The sequence below is a fragment of the Sprattus sprattus genome (assembly GCF_963457725.1).
Source record: "Sprattus sprattus genome assembly, chromosome: 7".
Lineage (NCBI taxonomy): Eukaryota > Metazoa > Chordata > Actinopteri > Clupeiformes > Clupeidae > Sprattus > Sprattus sprattus.
The window spans coordinates 11951575-11967610 of record NC_137926.1 but is presented as its reverse complement, the minus strand read 5'-3'; the positions used below and the strand labels follow the sequence as shown (position 1 = coordinate 11967610).

Genomic DNA, 16036 nt, shown 5'->3' with positions numbered 1-16036 from the left:
CTGACTAGAAAGTCATTCGCGGCCCACTGATGTGCCTGTACCGCAACCGCCACGCCCCCTCCCCCTGCACAGATATTCTGCCTAGAACACTTAAATATGTGAAATTATCAGGGTACATTGCCGCTAGCCACCGCCACGCCCCCTCCCCCTGCACAGATATTCTGCTTATAACACTTAAATATGTGAAATTATCAGGGTACATCGCTAGCCACCACCACGCCTCTTCCCCTGCACAGGTATTCTGCCTATAACACTTAAACATGTGCAGTTATAAGGGTAAATCACTAACCGCCATCACCACGCCCCCTCCCCCATGCACACACATTCCACGTAATGTGGAAATGTGTTGGAATATCAAAGCAAATTTATTTAAAAAAAAAAAATCTATGGTGAACTGATCAACATGTCGTTGACCCCATGCAATGCCGTCGCGGACCACCGGTTGAAAACCGCTGCATTAGCGGACGAGTGCACATAGCCTATGCGTTTTGTTTATGGAAGCTCGCACAGGACACAGCAGTAGTGAGGACAGAGGCTCCTTCGCTGTCCTGGATGCCCTGAATATGGTTGTACGCAGTCTCCACAAGAGACTCACAGTTTGAACCAGTGTTGTTCTCTTCCGTTAAGCCAACAAGCTCTTGGCTGAACCAGTCAGGGTTGGCCAGCTGGTATGCCTGAAAACCCTCAATAGCATCTCGCAGTGCCTTTCCGGTGGAACAGTGGAAGTAATCATCCTCCGCAATGCCATGGATGCGCTTCACTCTGCCAGGCTCGTGCTGCTCCTGGCCCATGATCCTGAAGAGGAGCTCCTCAAAGTGCTTCATCAGCTTGTACTTCACCGTGACGTGGAAGAGTGAGGGGACGTCGGCCTGGCAACTCACCTCCTCGAAGTACGCCACTATGTACTTCTGCAGGGAGACGGCGTGCACAAAGTCGGGGATGATGAGCGCCAGGGCGGGGGTGAACATGTCGCCCATGGGGGAGTCCTGGTCCTCCCGCAGGGTCACGCTGGGGCGGACGCCACACATGGCCCTCCACTTGGCGGCGACGCCCCGCGAACACAGGATGAGGATCTTGTCGGAAGAACTGTGGACCCTCTCTCGCTGCATCTCCAGCCACTGCATCTTGCCGATGGTGCTCAGGCAGGCTGACTCCAGAAGGTCAAGGGTCACCTCGGCTCCACACTTGGCTCTCAGGAAAGCGCACAGCTTCAGAATGATCTCTTTGTAGAGTGGATGGTCAAGGGAGTACAGGATGAAGACTCTATGTGTCTGCATCGGGGTGGGGTCTAATTGGGCCGTCTTGGGGCTTATAGGAATACTTGGGGAGACACCTGTAGTGAAAGAGTGTAAAACATTAGATGTTATTATAGCCCACCAGCCTAAATGTTTTCTGACCAGAAGTTAATCTGTTATTTAACAATAAATATATTGAAGAATGTCCTACAAAGGATCTTTATTGGCTAGTTTGCTTCAGATTAGTCCTAATGTATACTAACAAGATTACGACATCAATCTATCTATATATCTATATATGTATATTCAGGGTGCGATTTGCCGGGGGGGATGGGGGGGATTTACCCCCCCTCTGGTTTTTACATCCCCACCTCAGCTGGATGAATTTCATACATGGGGGGGATAACCCTCAATTACTAAAAAAACTATGAAAAAACAGACAGGTTGTGACAGCGTTTTCTTACACTTGCTTACATCGCTGGCACTAACGTTCACCTTACCCGAACTGTCGGCATTCATATTTGTTCACTGAATTAGCAGTTCTGTCCAAAACAGTTGCTTTTCAGTTTCAAAGTTTCAGTTTCGGTTTCAGTATTTCAACGTGAATGAGAGGGAGCACAAGAACTGAGCGTCTAGCAGCGATTATCATATCATGATAGACATATATGATGCATGTATATGAAGAGAATTAGGCCTATGTATTGCTTGTTTTTTTTTCATGATAAAAAAAAAAACACCCCCCCCTCTGGTTTTTGGACAAATCGCACCCTGTGTATATTCATTTATGAAGCTGTAGGAACTTCACTGTGAACGTTGTATTACTGTCTTCCTTGGTTATTCTCACAGCTTGAAATGACCTGCTTATACCAACCTCCATGAATATACCTATACAGCAAAACGCCAAGATAACCTCCAGCCAGTATCACCAAAACTTGTCCAGGAACAAACCAAGCATGTCTCTTCCTGATTGGCATGGAAGTGTCTAAAACAGAATAATATATCCAATGATGTGTAATGTTTTACAACAAAGCTTGTACTATTATACTGTGTGTTGTGTTATATATTGACCATACATACATACAATATGCAGTGCTGCATATTGCAGTAAACCACCACACAATAACTATCCTGATGACAAGATCTAATGTTTTCTTGTGATGATCATTCTGGCCAGCACTGACACGATCATGGTTCGTTTATTTGTAAACCCAAGTTTTGATTTTGTCTTTTTATTGAAGTCATGTATGCTTATTTTACTTACAGTTGCATAGGTTTATTCTTCCCCAGTGATCCATGCAGTCTCTTATGCATCGCTTAGAAAATGGTTTGACCTGGTGCAAAAGTCAAATCAAAGCCTTTGAGTCGAATATGCGTAAACGCCTTTCTAACTATTACTTGTGCCTAGATAAGAATAATAGACCCACAGCTAAAGCCTCAAATAGGCTCGGCTAAAATACCCCCAAAAAATCTCAAACTGATACCCACCGCAATGGACAAGTGGCATGATTCATCTGTCTGAGTCAGCAACAGCAGGTCCAATGTGAAAGTTGTATTCAGTCTTTTCTGACTGGTCTGTGTTTCAAGCATAACAGCAGCAATATTAATTGTCAGTTTTCACTTGAAGAAGGCTAAAAGAGCAATCTACAGGAATCATGAACCAGCAATATATGTGTCTGAGAACAGAGCGCACCTTCTTCATGATCTGAGAAACAAAGAAATTTGTGCCGTTGATTCCAAGCTTATATTCCTCAGAATATGTCCACTTGTCAAAGCTTATCCAAATGACCAATTTCTTCAAATCATTATGCGATTCAGACCATGTGATGTTAGGCTGCCAAAGGCTCGCTGCAATAGAAAGTGAATGAGGTACGGTCACAGTTTAACAGTGACAGCTTAATGGCATAGTGGTGATTGGACCGATTGCACAACATAACTACAAAACATACTCATTGAGTATGTTCATGTTTTTATCTTTCAGTGATGGATGAAAGGATCTATCCAAAACTTGTTACATCAAAAGGTTTAAATACTGAACCCCGTATGATGCCATATTGCCTGACTGAAGGCTTTAAATACTGAACCCCAAAGCCCTATTGCTTGACTGAAGGGCTTAAATAGTGAGCCTAGTATGATGCCATATTGCCTAGCTGAAGGCTTTTCTATACTGAGCCCCGTATGATGCCATATTGCTTGACTGAAGGCTTTAAATACTGAGCCCGGTATGATGCCATATTGCTTGACTGAAGGCTTTAAATACTGAGCCCGGTATGATGCCATATTGCTTGACTAAAGGGTTCACTCACCATGTCTAACACAAGGTTCACTCTCCTTCATTTGGGGAGTTGTGCAGTCTAGAAATATGAAGATAAAAAAACTCGTCTTAATTCAAGCAAACACAGAACCTGACGTTGAGGTCAACTGGGTTGGGGTTAAAGTCAAGTTAATGTGCTGGGATATGAATAACAGACAATACAGAAGATATCTCCGGATTAATGTTAGACTCGTGGATTCACTTTGCAAGAACAAAAGATGAATGTCAGAATGTCAAATTCTATGTACACAATTGTTTTAACAAATAAATTGTACGGATTTTCCTACCAGGAATTGAAATTGTTTTTGTGATGGTGCAGCTACTGCAACCTTTCTTGAGTTTAGGCAAGTGGGAGAAAGAGACTGAGTATTGATATTCTGGCTCCACCACCACGCTGTCTGAGGAGAATGACCACTGGATAAAAACATAAATATGTTCACTTCATCTGATAAATTTATCCAATACTGACAGGAAAGCACTGATTTTAAAATCAGTGTGGTGTAACAGCAGTACGACAATGCCAACTGATCTGTGGCACAACCCGATATAGACAACAGATATTAATGAATCAGTCAAAAACTTAACAGGCAGACCAAATATTGATGGCACAATAATCAATTTAAGGATTCACATTTTCTTACGGGTTTGTCATTGGGGGTCACAGATGAACTTAGGGTGTTGTTAAAGACGTAGCGAATGCAAACGCTCTGATTGGTTCCCTGTTCCACCACAAGTACTTCACTCCCTTTCATTTTCTTTATAGAATCTGAGGGGAGAGATTTCAAAATCGTGATACATGACATGAGATAGTATTATATGTTTCTGACTGAACAATACAGTAATTACACGTGTGACGACCTCAGTTAACAGTGCTTCGAAAAACCTTCCAGTATTTGTGCAAGTTTCAATTAAATCAATTCTCTGCATTAAAATGACATAGGTACATAGGTGCATCCTACCATCAGATGGTGCTCTCCAGTGCAGAAGCAAAATTGGAACAAGGTTGCCACGGTCATCCCTTTCCAAGGACCAGTTAAGTTCCTTGTTGCCTGAGAATAGAGGGCCATTTGGGGCTTTCTGTCTGCTTGCTGTCACCCAGCCCTCGTTGGTGCAATTGTCTAAAGCAACGAGAGAGAAAAGAGAGAGAGAGAGAGCAATTGCATCGGGATTGCAGCCTATGTATTGCCCGTAAGCCTGTGTTGATAAGGTTCATGTAATAATTCACTTACCTATGTGAACTGCACATCTTAGCCCCTGTCGGCAGTAGATTAGTGAATAACTTTAGAAGACAGTAATTTGAGAATGGAGCATACATGGTTGAGGTTCAAAAGTAACTGCCCAGCCTACCTCTTGCGAGCAGGTTACAGGCTTCTGTAGTATTCGGAGGGATATGGAAAGTTGTGCTGATATCAAAAAAGTAAACAGGACAGCAGTCATAGTTTATTCACAGACTCATAACCGTTCTAAAGAATTTCACCCTTTTGACGGATGAGCTGTGGCATACCACATTTTATAGTCCCAACGGCTGTGAAGCACAGAGGCACTTCCTCCCTGATTATTATCTAATTTCACTGAAAACAAGCTATATCTTGAGTTGTGCAATTCATCCACTAAATGTAAGGCTGAAAAGATCTATTTCCTCTTTATGAGGAACTCTAATAATGTCATACTCTGAATAATAATTTATCTTGCGATAAATTTAATGTTAGTCGGACAATGTGCTAACATCACAAAGTGTGCTAACAACACAAAAGTGAAAATGAATTTTTAAAAAACACCTAGCAGATGTGGACTAGACAGGGAGAGGCTGAAGTCTTTATAGACACATGTCCTCACTGTAACATACCAGTAATCGACAAAGGCAGGTGAGAGGGCTTTACAAATCATCTGGTATCAGTTGGCCATACATCAAAACCTCAGGTTAACAACAAGCCATCAACCTTCTGTGTACTGCTCACTTTAGTGCCTTGGATTCTTATTCCAATGTAAATATTTCAGTTTTTAAAGCAGTTAAAGTTGGACTTGCAGTACATTCACAAAGGCAACTCACTCCAGGTCATAGAGATACATTTAATTACATCGACTGCTAAATCAGCAGCATAAATGCTGTTCACAATGATCAGCAAGTGCATGAAAGTAGGAGTTTTACCACTTTGCCTGCCTGTTCACTGTGATATTAGTGCACTTCTGTTTTATTCATTTACATGTAAATGAAATATAAAAATAAATGAACAACTTTGGTGTCAGTCATAGATATTTACACTCTTCTGTGACATGAGAAGTCGATTAATCTATGGCATTGTTACCTTTTAACAACAGGACTTGATTGACTTTAATGTCCTCTGAGGGTTAGGGTTGCGGTTAAAACCCACATAGCTTCCTAAAGGTCATAAGCACATGTCCATTGGCTCATCACTTAGCACCATGTTCCAATATGCCATTATGTGTGTGTGTGTGTGTGTGTGTGTGTGTGTGTGTGTGTGTGTGTGTGTGTGTGTGTGTATGTGTGAGTGTGCGCGCCTGTATACAAGTGTGTTCATCTTGAAAACAGGCTGAGTGAGAGATAGAGGACAAGTCAAAAGGTGTTTTGATGCTATGTGGCACCCGCAAGACTGAGAAAGAGGCGTAGCAGGGGATCTATTTTAGCGAGCCATTCACATGAAAGTTTGAAATCATAAATCTATCATCAAAAATCATAAAATACTTGTTCAACCCACTCTCTCTCCACTCTCTTGTCTTCAAGTTAAAGGTAAGTCAGCCACAGTGCTGCTGCCATTTCTCCTATTCTAGAGAATCAGGCTTAAAGCGTCAGACAAACAAAAATGACAAATCTCCAGTCAATTTACAGCCTCTCAACCATTCAAGCGCGCAATGTGCTGTGCATGGCTTTTATGAGCTGACAGGTAGAGGTAGTCAAATATGATTGTGCAGGTGTGACTGTATTAGGTGTTTATGTCCTGAGATTAGGAGTTTAAAATGTCTGTCTTTATGGAGGAACTTATGGTAATTGCATCTCTGAATTGTATGTATGTCAAGGCACTCTTGAGAGAGTCATGAGAGAAAGCTGGCTTAATGTGTTGCATTTTTGCCCAATCCAATTCTCACCTCTGGGCCTTCATGATAGAGGATAGAGACATTTTCAAAGTGTAAATAACATGGCATTATATTAACAGTTTTGTTATTAGCAAGCTTTTTATGTGGCAATTGCATGCAACAAATGTAAATATGTTTCAGGGGGCTTTCAACTGGAAAGAGACTTATTCTTAATTCTTTCTTAATCTTCTGCCTCATACTGTTCTCAGTCCTGGGTGGGTAAATGAGTTACATAACTGTAATGAATTGTCTAAAGAATTAATTAGCTGGTTTTGTTGTCAGATTGTACTTATATTTTTTATAAATATATGATGAGGTATTCCTCTGCTCCCCCAAACAGTCCATAGCATGCTGTGTCGTCAAGTTATTCTGTGACACATTAACAGACAAAAATGTAACCATGGCAATAGATACTAAAGAAGGGCTCCTACATTTTTTTTTTTTTTTTTACATTTACATATTTTGGGATGCTCTTGAGGTGTAGACACGTGGAAGGAGATTGTATCAACATGCCTCAGCCTCTTAGCTTCCTGTCTTGTTGGCCAGGGTCTTTCTGACGTTGGGATCTATCCTGCCCGGTCAAGGCAACAGCTGCTGCTGTATCTAGGCCATAGGGAAGCATCACAGCAATGTGTTCCGATATAGTTGGGGAAGAGCACACACCGGCCCTTCTTGTACCATTGTCTGATTTAGTGTGTACAGGGCAGTCAATAGGTCACATGTTTATTTGCAGGACAAAGAGGACAACCTGTAGCACACATGCAGATTCTGAGGTTGTTCTTCTTTAAAAATACCATTGGATTGGCAACATTGAGTTATTGATATGCTACTCAGGGTCTGACGCTTTCAGGGAAAATGTATTAAACTTTAATTTAGTGGTGCATTTTTGGCTTATATCAAACTGATAGTGTGTGTGGTTCATTCATTCATTCATTCATTCATTCAACCATCATCCATCCATTTATTAATGAATTCATAATTTTTTTAATTAAATCTGTCTTTCTTTCTTTCAGTCACAGGGCATATAAAAAAGAGAAAACATGTCTGAAGGGTAAGGGACTGTAAAATGACTTTTTCATATATTTTTGGAATGTAAAACATGTATTGTTGTTAATTATCATTCCATTTGTTTTTTTATTTGTTTGTAATGTTTTGTTTTTTATTTTTGTTTTATTTACGTCATTTACAGACCGGTGAGTAACCTGATCAATCCAATGCAATCTTGTTATTTATATATAGTAATAAATTATTAAATATTCCTTTCTTTATTTAAAAAATAACGTACCCAGTATTGTGTGTATCCATGGGAATATGAACCTAATTGTAGCATCTCTGTGCCTATTAGAAAAAGTCAAAGTATTCAGCAACTCGCAGATTGCTGCTGAAAGTGAGTTTTTGTGAATGTTTTACACACACATACACACCACACACACACACACACACACACACACACACACACACACACACACACACACACACACACACACACACACACACACACACGCACAAACACATTTGCACGAATCATGAGTGATGATGAGAAGTAAGCAGAATTGAGGAGAAATGCACTTGCATTGAAAGGCATGCCGCATCTTTTTTTTCATGCCAGACCAAAGTGCTGAAGAAGGGAGCCTGTTTGCTCCTGGTTGAGAGAGATGACAAGATCAAAGAGAGAGACAGCACTCTAAATGAGAGAGTCCCCCCACTCAAGCTCTCTGGCATGTCTGTACAGGAGCTTCAGGTACTACGGCACGATTTGTGACCCGCTGAAACCACTATGTCAGCACCGGTAAACACTGAAAATTCACTCAAGTTATCTCCGTGTCCGGAGTTTAGGATCAGTATATTTATTGAGTAAAAATGCAATCGGGCTCACTCACAGAACAAGGATGAAAGTCAAGCAATTTCACCAACATCGCACAGGGTTGATAAACACGATGATCATTAGCCGGTTAGCTATACATGTGTATAGTTTTGAACTTGTGATCTTTAAAAAAGTGCTAAATGTGTGCATGCTCTTTGCAGGAACTTTGCAAAGATCTCCATCGCAAGTCTGATGTTGTAGATGATGCACGGTATGACTTAGAATTAAAGGTGGCCAAAAACGAAAAGGAGGTACTCACATTTCAGTTTCTTCTCTACTCAATGTTTACAATATTTTTGAATGTTTGCAAAAAATATATGCCATGGTTTATTTCAAAAATATGTTCTTACATAGTCACAGTACAATTGTTTGAAAAATGGGATGTCAAATAATTCTCTTTTTCTATTAAATGATCTTTATGTACTCCCAGGTTGAGTATAAATGAAAACATCCAAATTGGCCTGAACTCCCCAACAAAGGCACTGATGTCCTGCATGGCTTTCAGTCCCTCACAGTGCACCATACAAGACAACGTACAATACCAAATGCTGATTCTGCATTCATACTTTTTTTTAAATAAAATGTATAACATGGTACATATTGGATAACATATTCAAATCAAAAAGGGGAAGATGTCTGATGAATAATGTGATCTTGGACAGATCGAGACCCTGACGGGCAAAATTAATGAGATGAAAGGTACCAAGAACCGGACCAAGCTGAAGAGGGTGAAGAAAACCACAGATCTGGGGTTGGGTTTGGAGTCCAAACTCATGAAGGCAGACTTCAAGGCCAACCTGAAGACAGTCAAGAAGGAGGAGGAGAAGGCAAGAGAATCACTGACATTAAAAAAATCTTTACCTTATACGTATATACATGTACATACATATACATACATATAAATATACAGAATGCATGCTTACACAGCATGAATGTTAAGACTGGGAAGGGATCATGCAGCAATACTCATGCAGTAGTCTCTAGGCCTGGTCTTATGTAATAGTTTATGTAAAAGCAATAATTTAATGTATACTAACTAAACTGAAATTTCTCATTGAATCTGATTTCCTTCCCATAGAAAGAAGAGGTGACTGACTGGCGTAAGAATGTGGAGGCCATGTCAGGCATGGACGGCAGGAAGAAGATGTTTAACGCACAATAACACACAGTGAAGCAAACATGACACTATACTATGACACTGTGAGAACTGATTGTGCTTTCAATGTTTTGTAATCCTTAAATGTGCAGAGACAAATGTTTCCTTTGTCTGGACTGAAACATATTTAACAAGACAATTGCATTTTATGGAATTTTATGGAATACAAAACCTGTAGATTATAGAAAAAGCTGACCCCTAAGAGGACCTCTTAGAGAACAGCAGGATTAAGTTGATGTGCTGTAGTGTTATTGACAGAAGGGGTCACTAAATTGTAGATGAGGAATTACTCTGTAAATGTCATTCCACAATTAAATGTGGTGTAATAAGTCAAAATTGTGTATTGTTTAATTGCAAATGTGCATTTACTTTTCTGAATTGTGTGTGACTCTCTATATGAAGGGGCCAAAATGGGGTTATGTTTTACTGCCTCATAATGTTGTTATGTTGTTATAAATTAGTGTTTTATATAATTAGTCACATGTTACTTGAGCGTAGGCCCTGTCTTGAACATGTTTTCAAAAAAATATTTCCTAAAAAGAGCAGAAATGAATGATTAGCAAATTGAAAACCTTCTTCCGTCATTTAACGCAGTCAACATATCTCCATTCTTTATTCTTATTCTGATTCCTTAATTTCAGTTTAATAATAACAGTAAGTTGTCACATATCTATTTCACACTGCAATCACACTCAGAGGACAGGGCACACACTGTCTTAAAATACAAAGGCAAGGTGCCTTCTTTCACACCCTCCCCCCCTCCCTTATAAGGGGGTGAGACAATGGGGTAGAAGACATGGCAGCCGGCCACGGAGGATGCATGCACCTGTGTTTTGATGGTCCTGCACATACTGAGCGTCCAAATCCAGCGATCTATTTTAGTGAGCCACTCAGAAAAGGTCTCGGAGGCCATAACTCTTCACTGGGGGGTTCCTGCCCACTGCCACGAGCTGCCAGTGTTCACTCTGTGATTCATCTCTGGGAGAACCTGGTAAGTTTTATTGGACTGGCACCGCGTCTGTACTTAAAGTAGACAGGAGGTATTTGGATGATAACGATTGTTTCAAAGTAGGCAAATAAATCACAGCCCTTTGGCAAATGGATTGAATCATTTAACCGTGAAATATAGCATTGTCAGTTGCATTATTACACATTTAATCTATTTCGAAAACTACTGTGTCGGCCATTGCATACTCTACATGTAAGACAGGACTCCTTTGAGTAGTTAGTGCCCATAGTATTTATGAGGCTAATTTATTTCATAACCTTCATGGACAGCTTTATTAGTGTGGCATATTCTACCAGTAGTGTTCTCTTTTGTTTTTTAGAGCATCTGAGATCAGCCAACATGTCTGAGGCGTGAGTATTTTAAGTTTGATTCATGTGTCTGTCCGTTGCAGCATTACTCATATTGCATTTTCTGTCATACTGATACATTTCACTGATATAATTTATTTGTACTTCCTTTTTTCACATGTCATACCTTCAGACAAGTAAGTGAAATGTATATAAATAGAGTATATGCCCATGAATCATGTTTGTGTTTGATTTAATATTTGATGTCACTGTCACTAGATGAATGAATATGAATTCCATGGTTCTATTCAATGATCCCCATATCCCTACTTTATCTGTCAGCCGAAACCCAAGCCCAAGATTTCTGCCTCCCGCAGACTATTTCTAAAGGTACTGTAAGTGTGGGTTCTTTCTTACTCGTTATTTGAACTTCCCATCATACAACTGCTTACCATTAACACGTCTTTGAGGGCCCATCTTCAATCTCGCATTTTCTGAATTAATGAAATAGATGGAATAAATAACTTCATATTAGACCTTTGATAATACAGTTGTGATTTATAAAGTTCAAAATTAGTTTTAGTTCATTATGAAAAAGTGTAAACTTATTGCTTAATTAAAGACAAAAAAAATGGGTGATGTTTAAAAAATGTGTATGTTGCTATTGATATCAAGATGTCTAGAGATACTTCCAATCTGTCCTTCTAAAAGTGAGATTTTACGGTTACCCTGTGCATGTTAATGATTGTCATCCTGTGCAACTCCAGATTCAAATTCTGAATAAAGGCAGCTCTCTGGTTTCTGCTGAGAAGGAGGACAAGAAGACAGAGCGAGAGACTACTTTGAATGAGAGAGTCCCACCGCTCAAACTGTCAGGTCTGTCTGTGCAGGACCTACAGGTATGTTCTGACCTTGTCAGCTATGTCCAGTCTGACATGGCATGGCATGCACAGCAAGTTGCAGCAGAAATAGAACACACCATCGCATCAAACAAGATGGCCGCTTATATGGCAGCCATATCTATCTGCCTTTCTGTGTATATGTGTTGGTGTGGAGGATTGTTTGGATAGGCTGTCAACATGTTTGCCATGCCATGTGTGGTTTGATCAAAAGTGCACTTATTTTCCGAATTTGCATCTTCTAGAACCTCTGTAAAGAGCTAAACCAGAAGATTGACGTGGTGGATGAAGAACGATACGACATTGCATTCAAAGTTTCCAAAAGTGACAAAGAGGTACCAGATTAGTTATTTTTAGTTAGAATCACATTCTGGTTTTCAGAATTCCTACTACATTCTTCAGATTGGAAAGTATATATATATAGCTATCCCCTGTTGACTAAGAGTGACTATCTGGCCACAGGTTACTGACCTTGGTATAAAGATCTTTGAGCTGAAGGGCAAAATGAAGAGACCAGCACTCAAGAGAGTGAAGATCTCTGCTGAAGCCATGATGGGTGCTCTTCTGGGAGGCAAGGTCAAGGAATCTGTAGACTTCAAGGCCAATCTGAAGACAGTCAAGAAGGAGGAGGAAAAGGTAAGGCTTTCAACATAATTCACTGCAATTAGTATTCTATTGCCTAATGATAATTCTCTATATATTTGTGTCAGTGTTGAGTAACCTTGGGATAATTCTGCTTCCTTCCCACAGAAAGAGGAGGTGACTGACTGGCGTAAGAATGTGGAGGCCATGTCAGGCATGGACGGCAGGAAGAAGATGTTTAACACACAGGCATAAAAGAAAGGTAATAAACACACAGGCAATAATGAAAGGTACTGTTTGTGGAAGAGTGAGACCCCCAATATTCTTCTAAGGCGTCAGGAAAAAGTGAACTGCACTCTTCCCATCTCAATAAAGTACAAAACTGTTTTAGAGCAAGTACTGGTAGAGGAAGCCAAAAACGCCACAAGACACCTCAAGGAGAAATGCAAATTTCATGGGAACTGTCTGATGTTTTGTTGCTTCTCACTATTTTTTTGTACAAATCTGCTCGAAAGTGAACCACAGTGAAGCATGACACTACACTATGACACTGTGAGGAGTTTGATTGTGCTTTCCATATTTGTTATGCCTTTAATGTGCAGAGACAAATGTTTCCCTTGCCTGGACTGAAACATATCTAACAAGACAATCGCATTTTACGGAATATTAAACCTGTAGATTATAGAACATGCTGACCTCTGAGAGGACCTCTTAGAGAACTGCAGGACTAAGTTGATGTGCTGTAGTGTTATTGACAGAGAGGTATCACTAAATTGTAACTGTCACTAACTGAGGAATTACTCTGTAAATGGCATTTCACAATTAAATGTGCTGCAATAAGTCAAACTGGTGTATTGTGTAAATAGTTAGTAATAGGTCAAACATTTGTACAGATTCCACAATAAAACTGTAGATTATAGACAGTTTGTATAATTGTCTGATCTGATTGTCTGATAGTTATTACTTGTATGGTTTGTGTGGATCAAAACTTTACCAAACAACTTGTATGATGTCCAACTGTGTTTCATTTGGCATTGCAGTCATTCTACTAAATTTATGTTACATTGACGGATCTTTATTTTTTAGGTAACTGGCAGAACTCCTTCAACCTTACATATTGGGAGACACGAAGGGATTCATGGGCCGAGGAATGTAAACTGGCATTCTTTTTGCACTGTGGAACAGAAACTGTGTTTTCTTAAATCGATAAAAATCCCGTGTGTGCAATGTCACTGGATGTCCTTATGCTGGACAGCTGTTAAGTTTTTTTTTTTTCATGTAGTGAGATGCTGCAGAAATGGAGTGTGTGTGTGTGTGTGTGTATCCAGGTGAATCATTTGCACAAGTACTGCTGTGGGTGTCATGTGATTACAAAATGTCTGCATGTGTACAATTATTCCTCTTGAGAAATCACATCAGTGTGTTGTCAGTTTCTCATTCATTTAGTCTTACACTGGAATAAACTGAGCCACCATTTGAATCCTTTGCTGTTGTGCCTTATTTTGGTATCAAGCCCCCCTCCTGTGGAATAATCTTGCTATCTCCATCTGAGAAGTGGACACCATTTCCATCTTTAAGTTGAGACTAAAAACATTCCTCTTCAGGGCATCCGACAGTTAGAAATTATGCATCAAAATCTGGTAACCTTTGCAATATACTTCCCATCCACCATGCCGGGAAACCTCTCCCTTTGCCTCTTTTTATCTATATATATCATATTGTGCTATGCCATTAATAAGGATGAAGTGGTCATCTTCCCAAGGGAGTTACACAACTCTTACACACACGCACGCACGCACGCACACAGGCACGCATGCACGCACGCAAGCATGCACGCACGCAAGCATGCACGCACGCACGCACGCACGCACGCACGCACACACGCACGCACGCAAGCACTCACACACACACACACACACACACACACACACACACACACACACACACACACACACACACTCAGACACACACGCACACATACACACTCACACACACACACAACCTTACCCTCCCACCCCTTTCCCCAGGACAGCTTTTGTAATAATGAGATTGATGTTTAGAAAAGAATTAGGCAGTGCACCATTCAGACACTGAGATATGCATGTCAAATCTTTGTGTGTGTGTGTGTGCGAGTGTGTGTGTGTGTGTGTGTGTGTATGTGTGTGTGTGTGTGTGTGTGTGTGTGTGTGTGTGTGTGCGTGTGTGCGTGTGTGCGTGCGTGCGTGTATGTGTGTGTGTGTGTGTGTGTGTGTGTGTGTGTGTGTGAGTGTGTGTGTGTGTGTGTGTGTGTGTGTATCTGTGTCTGTGTCTGTGTGTGTGCATGTGTGTGTGTGTGTGTGTGTGTATGACCTGTATTCTGTTTACTAACCTGTCTCTGTTCTCTCCCGTTTAGAAGGACCCTTTACCTGCAAATGCTGATGACTGTGATAGCACTTGTTCCACATCAACATAACCTATAATTACATATACACTTATAAGGCAACCTTGTTCTGTCCACTCACTTTGTCTATTTTCTTCCTACTCTTGGCTATCTCCACTGTGGGATGCTGCTGCAGTCTTTCCACCTGATCACCTTCACGAAACCCTCTCTCTACAGCTGCCCATCCGCACCAAACTGTTTTCTACTTCTATTTCTACTCTGCCTATGATACACACATGGTGCCAGCCTATTTACCCATATCATTAACGAGTACCCTCACTGACAACATTGCTCTATAATGCTTGTCCTATCCATTTTTATCAATATTGTATGTATCATCTATTTACATCATAAGTAGACGGGTCCCCCAGTTATAAGTTGGGTTCTACTCAAGGTTTCATCCTGTTAAAAGGGAGTTTTGCCACAGTTGCCTTAGTGTTTGCACTAGGGAGTTCAGGCTCTAGGCTCTGTAAAGCGCCTTGAGACAGTTCAGTGGAAGTATATTTAAAAAATAAAAAAAAATGTCAGTGGAAGTTTATAAATAAAATGGAATTGAATTCTTACAGACGCAGGCAGTTCTCCACAGCACTCTTGCTGATGACTCTTCACAGCATGTCAGTCTCTTAGTTGTTGTTCCTTTAAAGGCGGACCGTATGCACAGGTGCCACAGCTGACCTAACATTTAACAACGTTTGTAAATCAGGTCAGGGCAAACATGGCCTCAAATATTCTCTCCACATAATGAGGTGAAAGGTCAGGGCCAGGCCGAAGTCTGGAGGGTACTGATATTGTTTGACCCCAACAGGAGAGGACACCATTGAAATGAATTACAACCACTTGGTTGTAACTGCATTTTTCATCTTGTGTTTCTTTAAACTGCTTCTAGAATGAATGTTATCGAATGCTTAATTAATTTGGTGAACAACAGCAGAGTAGACAGGCTTAACACAACTCATTCTGCAGAGCCTCAAATCAAAGCCATTTTAAGTCAGAGGAGTTAACACATTTGTCCCCTTAATACCAAGCCATTGTGTCTAATAATAAGCTGTGATAAAAGCAGCATGGTTATTCTTGACCCTTCTCATAGACCAGCATGTTTTCAGGTCAGGGAGAACAAACGGTAGATGGACGAGCTTGTGTTACATCAACACAGGCGTCCACCTGCTGCTGTAATTCTAACC

General features: G+C 40.6%; 3 protein-coding genes across 3 annotated transcripts; 2 read left to right on the top strand and 1 right to left on the bottom strand.

Annotated features, from left to right (window-relative positions):
• Positions 1 to 479: 479 nt before the first annotated feature.
• LOC308368453 (interleukin-17 receptor A) lies at positions 480 to 4298 on the bottom strand (the record flags this gene model as incomplete). Its single annotated transcript, XM_080842623.1, has 3 exons — positions 480 to 1333; positions 3834 to 3960; positions 4188 to 4298. 3 exons carry the CDS (start codon positions 4296 to 4298, stop codon positions 480 to 482), a joined length of 1092 nt encoding a protein of 363 aa, XP_080698749.1.
• A 3496-nt stretch (positions 4299 to 7794) lies between these two features.
• Positions 7795 to 9995, top strand: LOC308367933 (troponin I, fast skeletal muscle-like). The gene is made up of 5 exons (XM_080841944.1): positions 7795 to 8026; positions 8249 to 8380; positions 8665 to 8754; positions 9166 to 9330; positions 9582 to 9995. The coding sequence occupies exons 2-5, from the start codon at positions 8360 to 8362 to the stop codon at positions 9663 to 9665; spliced, it is 360 nt and encodes a 119-aa protein (XP_080698070.1). The 5' UTR covers positions 7795 to 8026; positions 8249 to 8359; the 3' UTR covers positions 9666 to 9995.
• Positions 9683 to 14093, top strand: LOC308368452 (troponin I, slow skeletal muscle-like; the record flags this gene model as incomplete). The annotated part of the gene is made up of 6 exons (XM_080842622.1): positions 9683 to 9703; positions 11298 to 11345; positions 11723 to 11854; positions 12100 to 12189; positions 12317 to 12490; positions 12605 to 14093. 6 exons carry the CDS (start codon positions 9683 to 9685, stop codon positions 12689 to 12691), a joined length of 552 nt encoding a protein of 183 aa, XP_080698748.1. The 3' UTR covers positions 12692 to 14093.
• Positions 14094 to 16036: the final 1943 nt, after the last annotated feature.

Excerpts from the sequence above, each read along its gene's own strand:
- LOC308367933 (XM_080841944.1), top strand. The coding sequence starts at position 8,360 with ATGTCTGTACAGGAGCTTCAG. Across the intron at positions 8,381-8,664 it reads TGTCTGTACAGGAGCTTCAG|GAACTTTGCAAAGATCTCCA; the intron begins GTACTACGGCAC and ends TGCTCTTTGCAG. Across the intron at positions 8,755-9,165 it reads TGGCCAAAAACGAAAAGGAG|ATCGAGACCCTGACGGGCAA; the intron begins GTACTCACATTT and ends GATCTTGGACAG.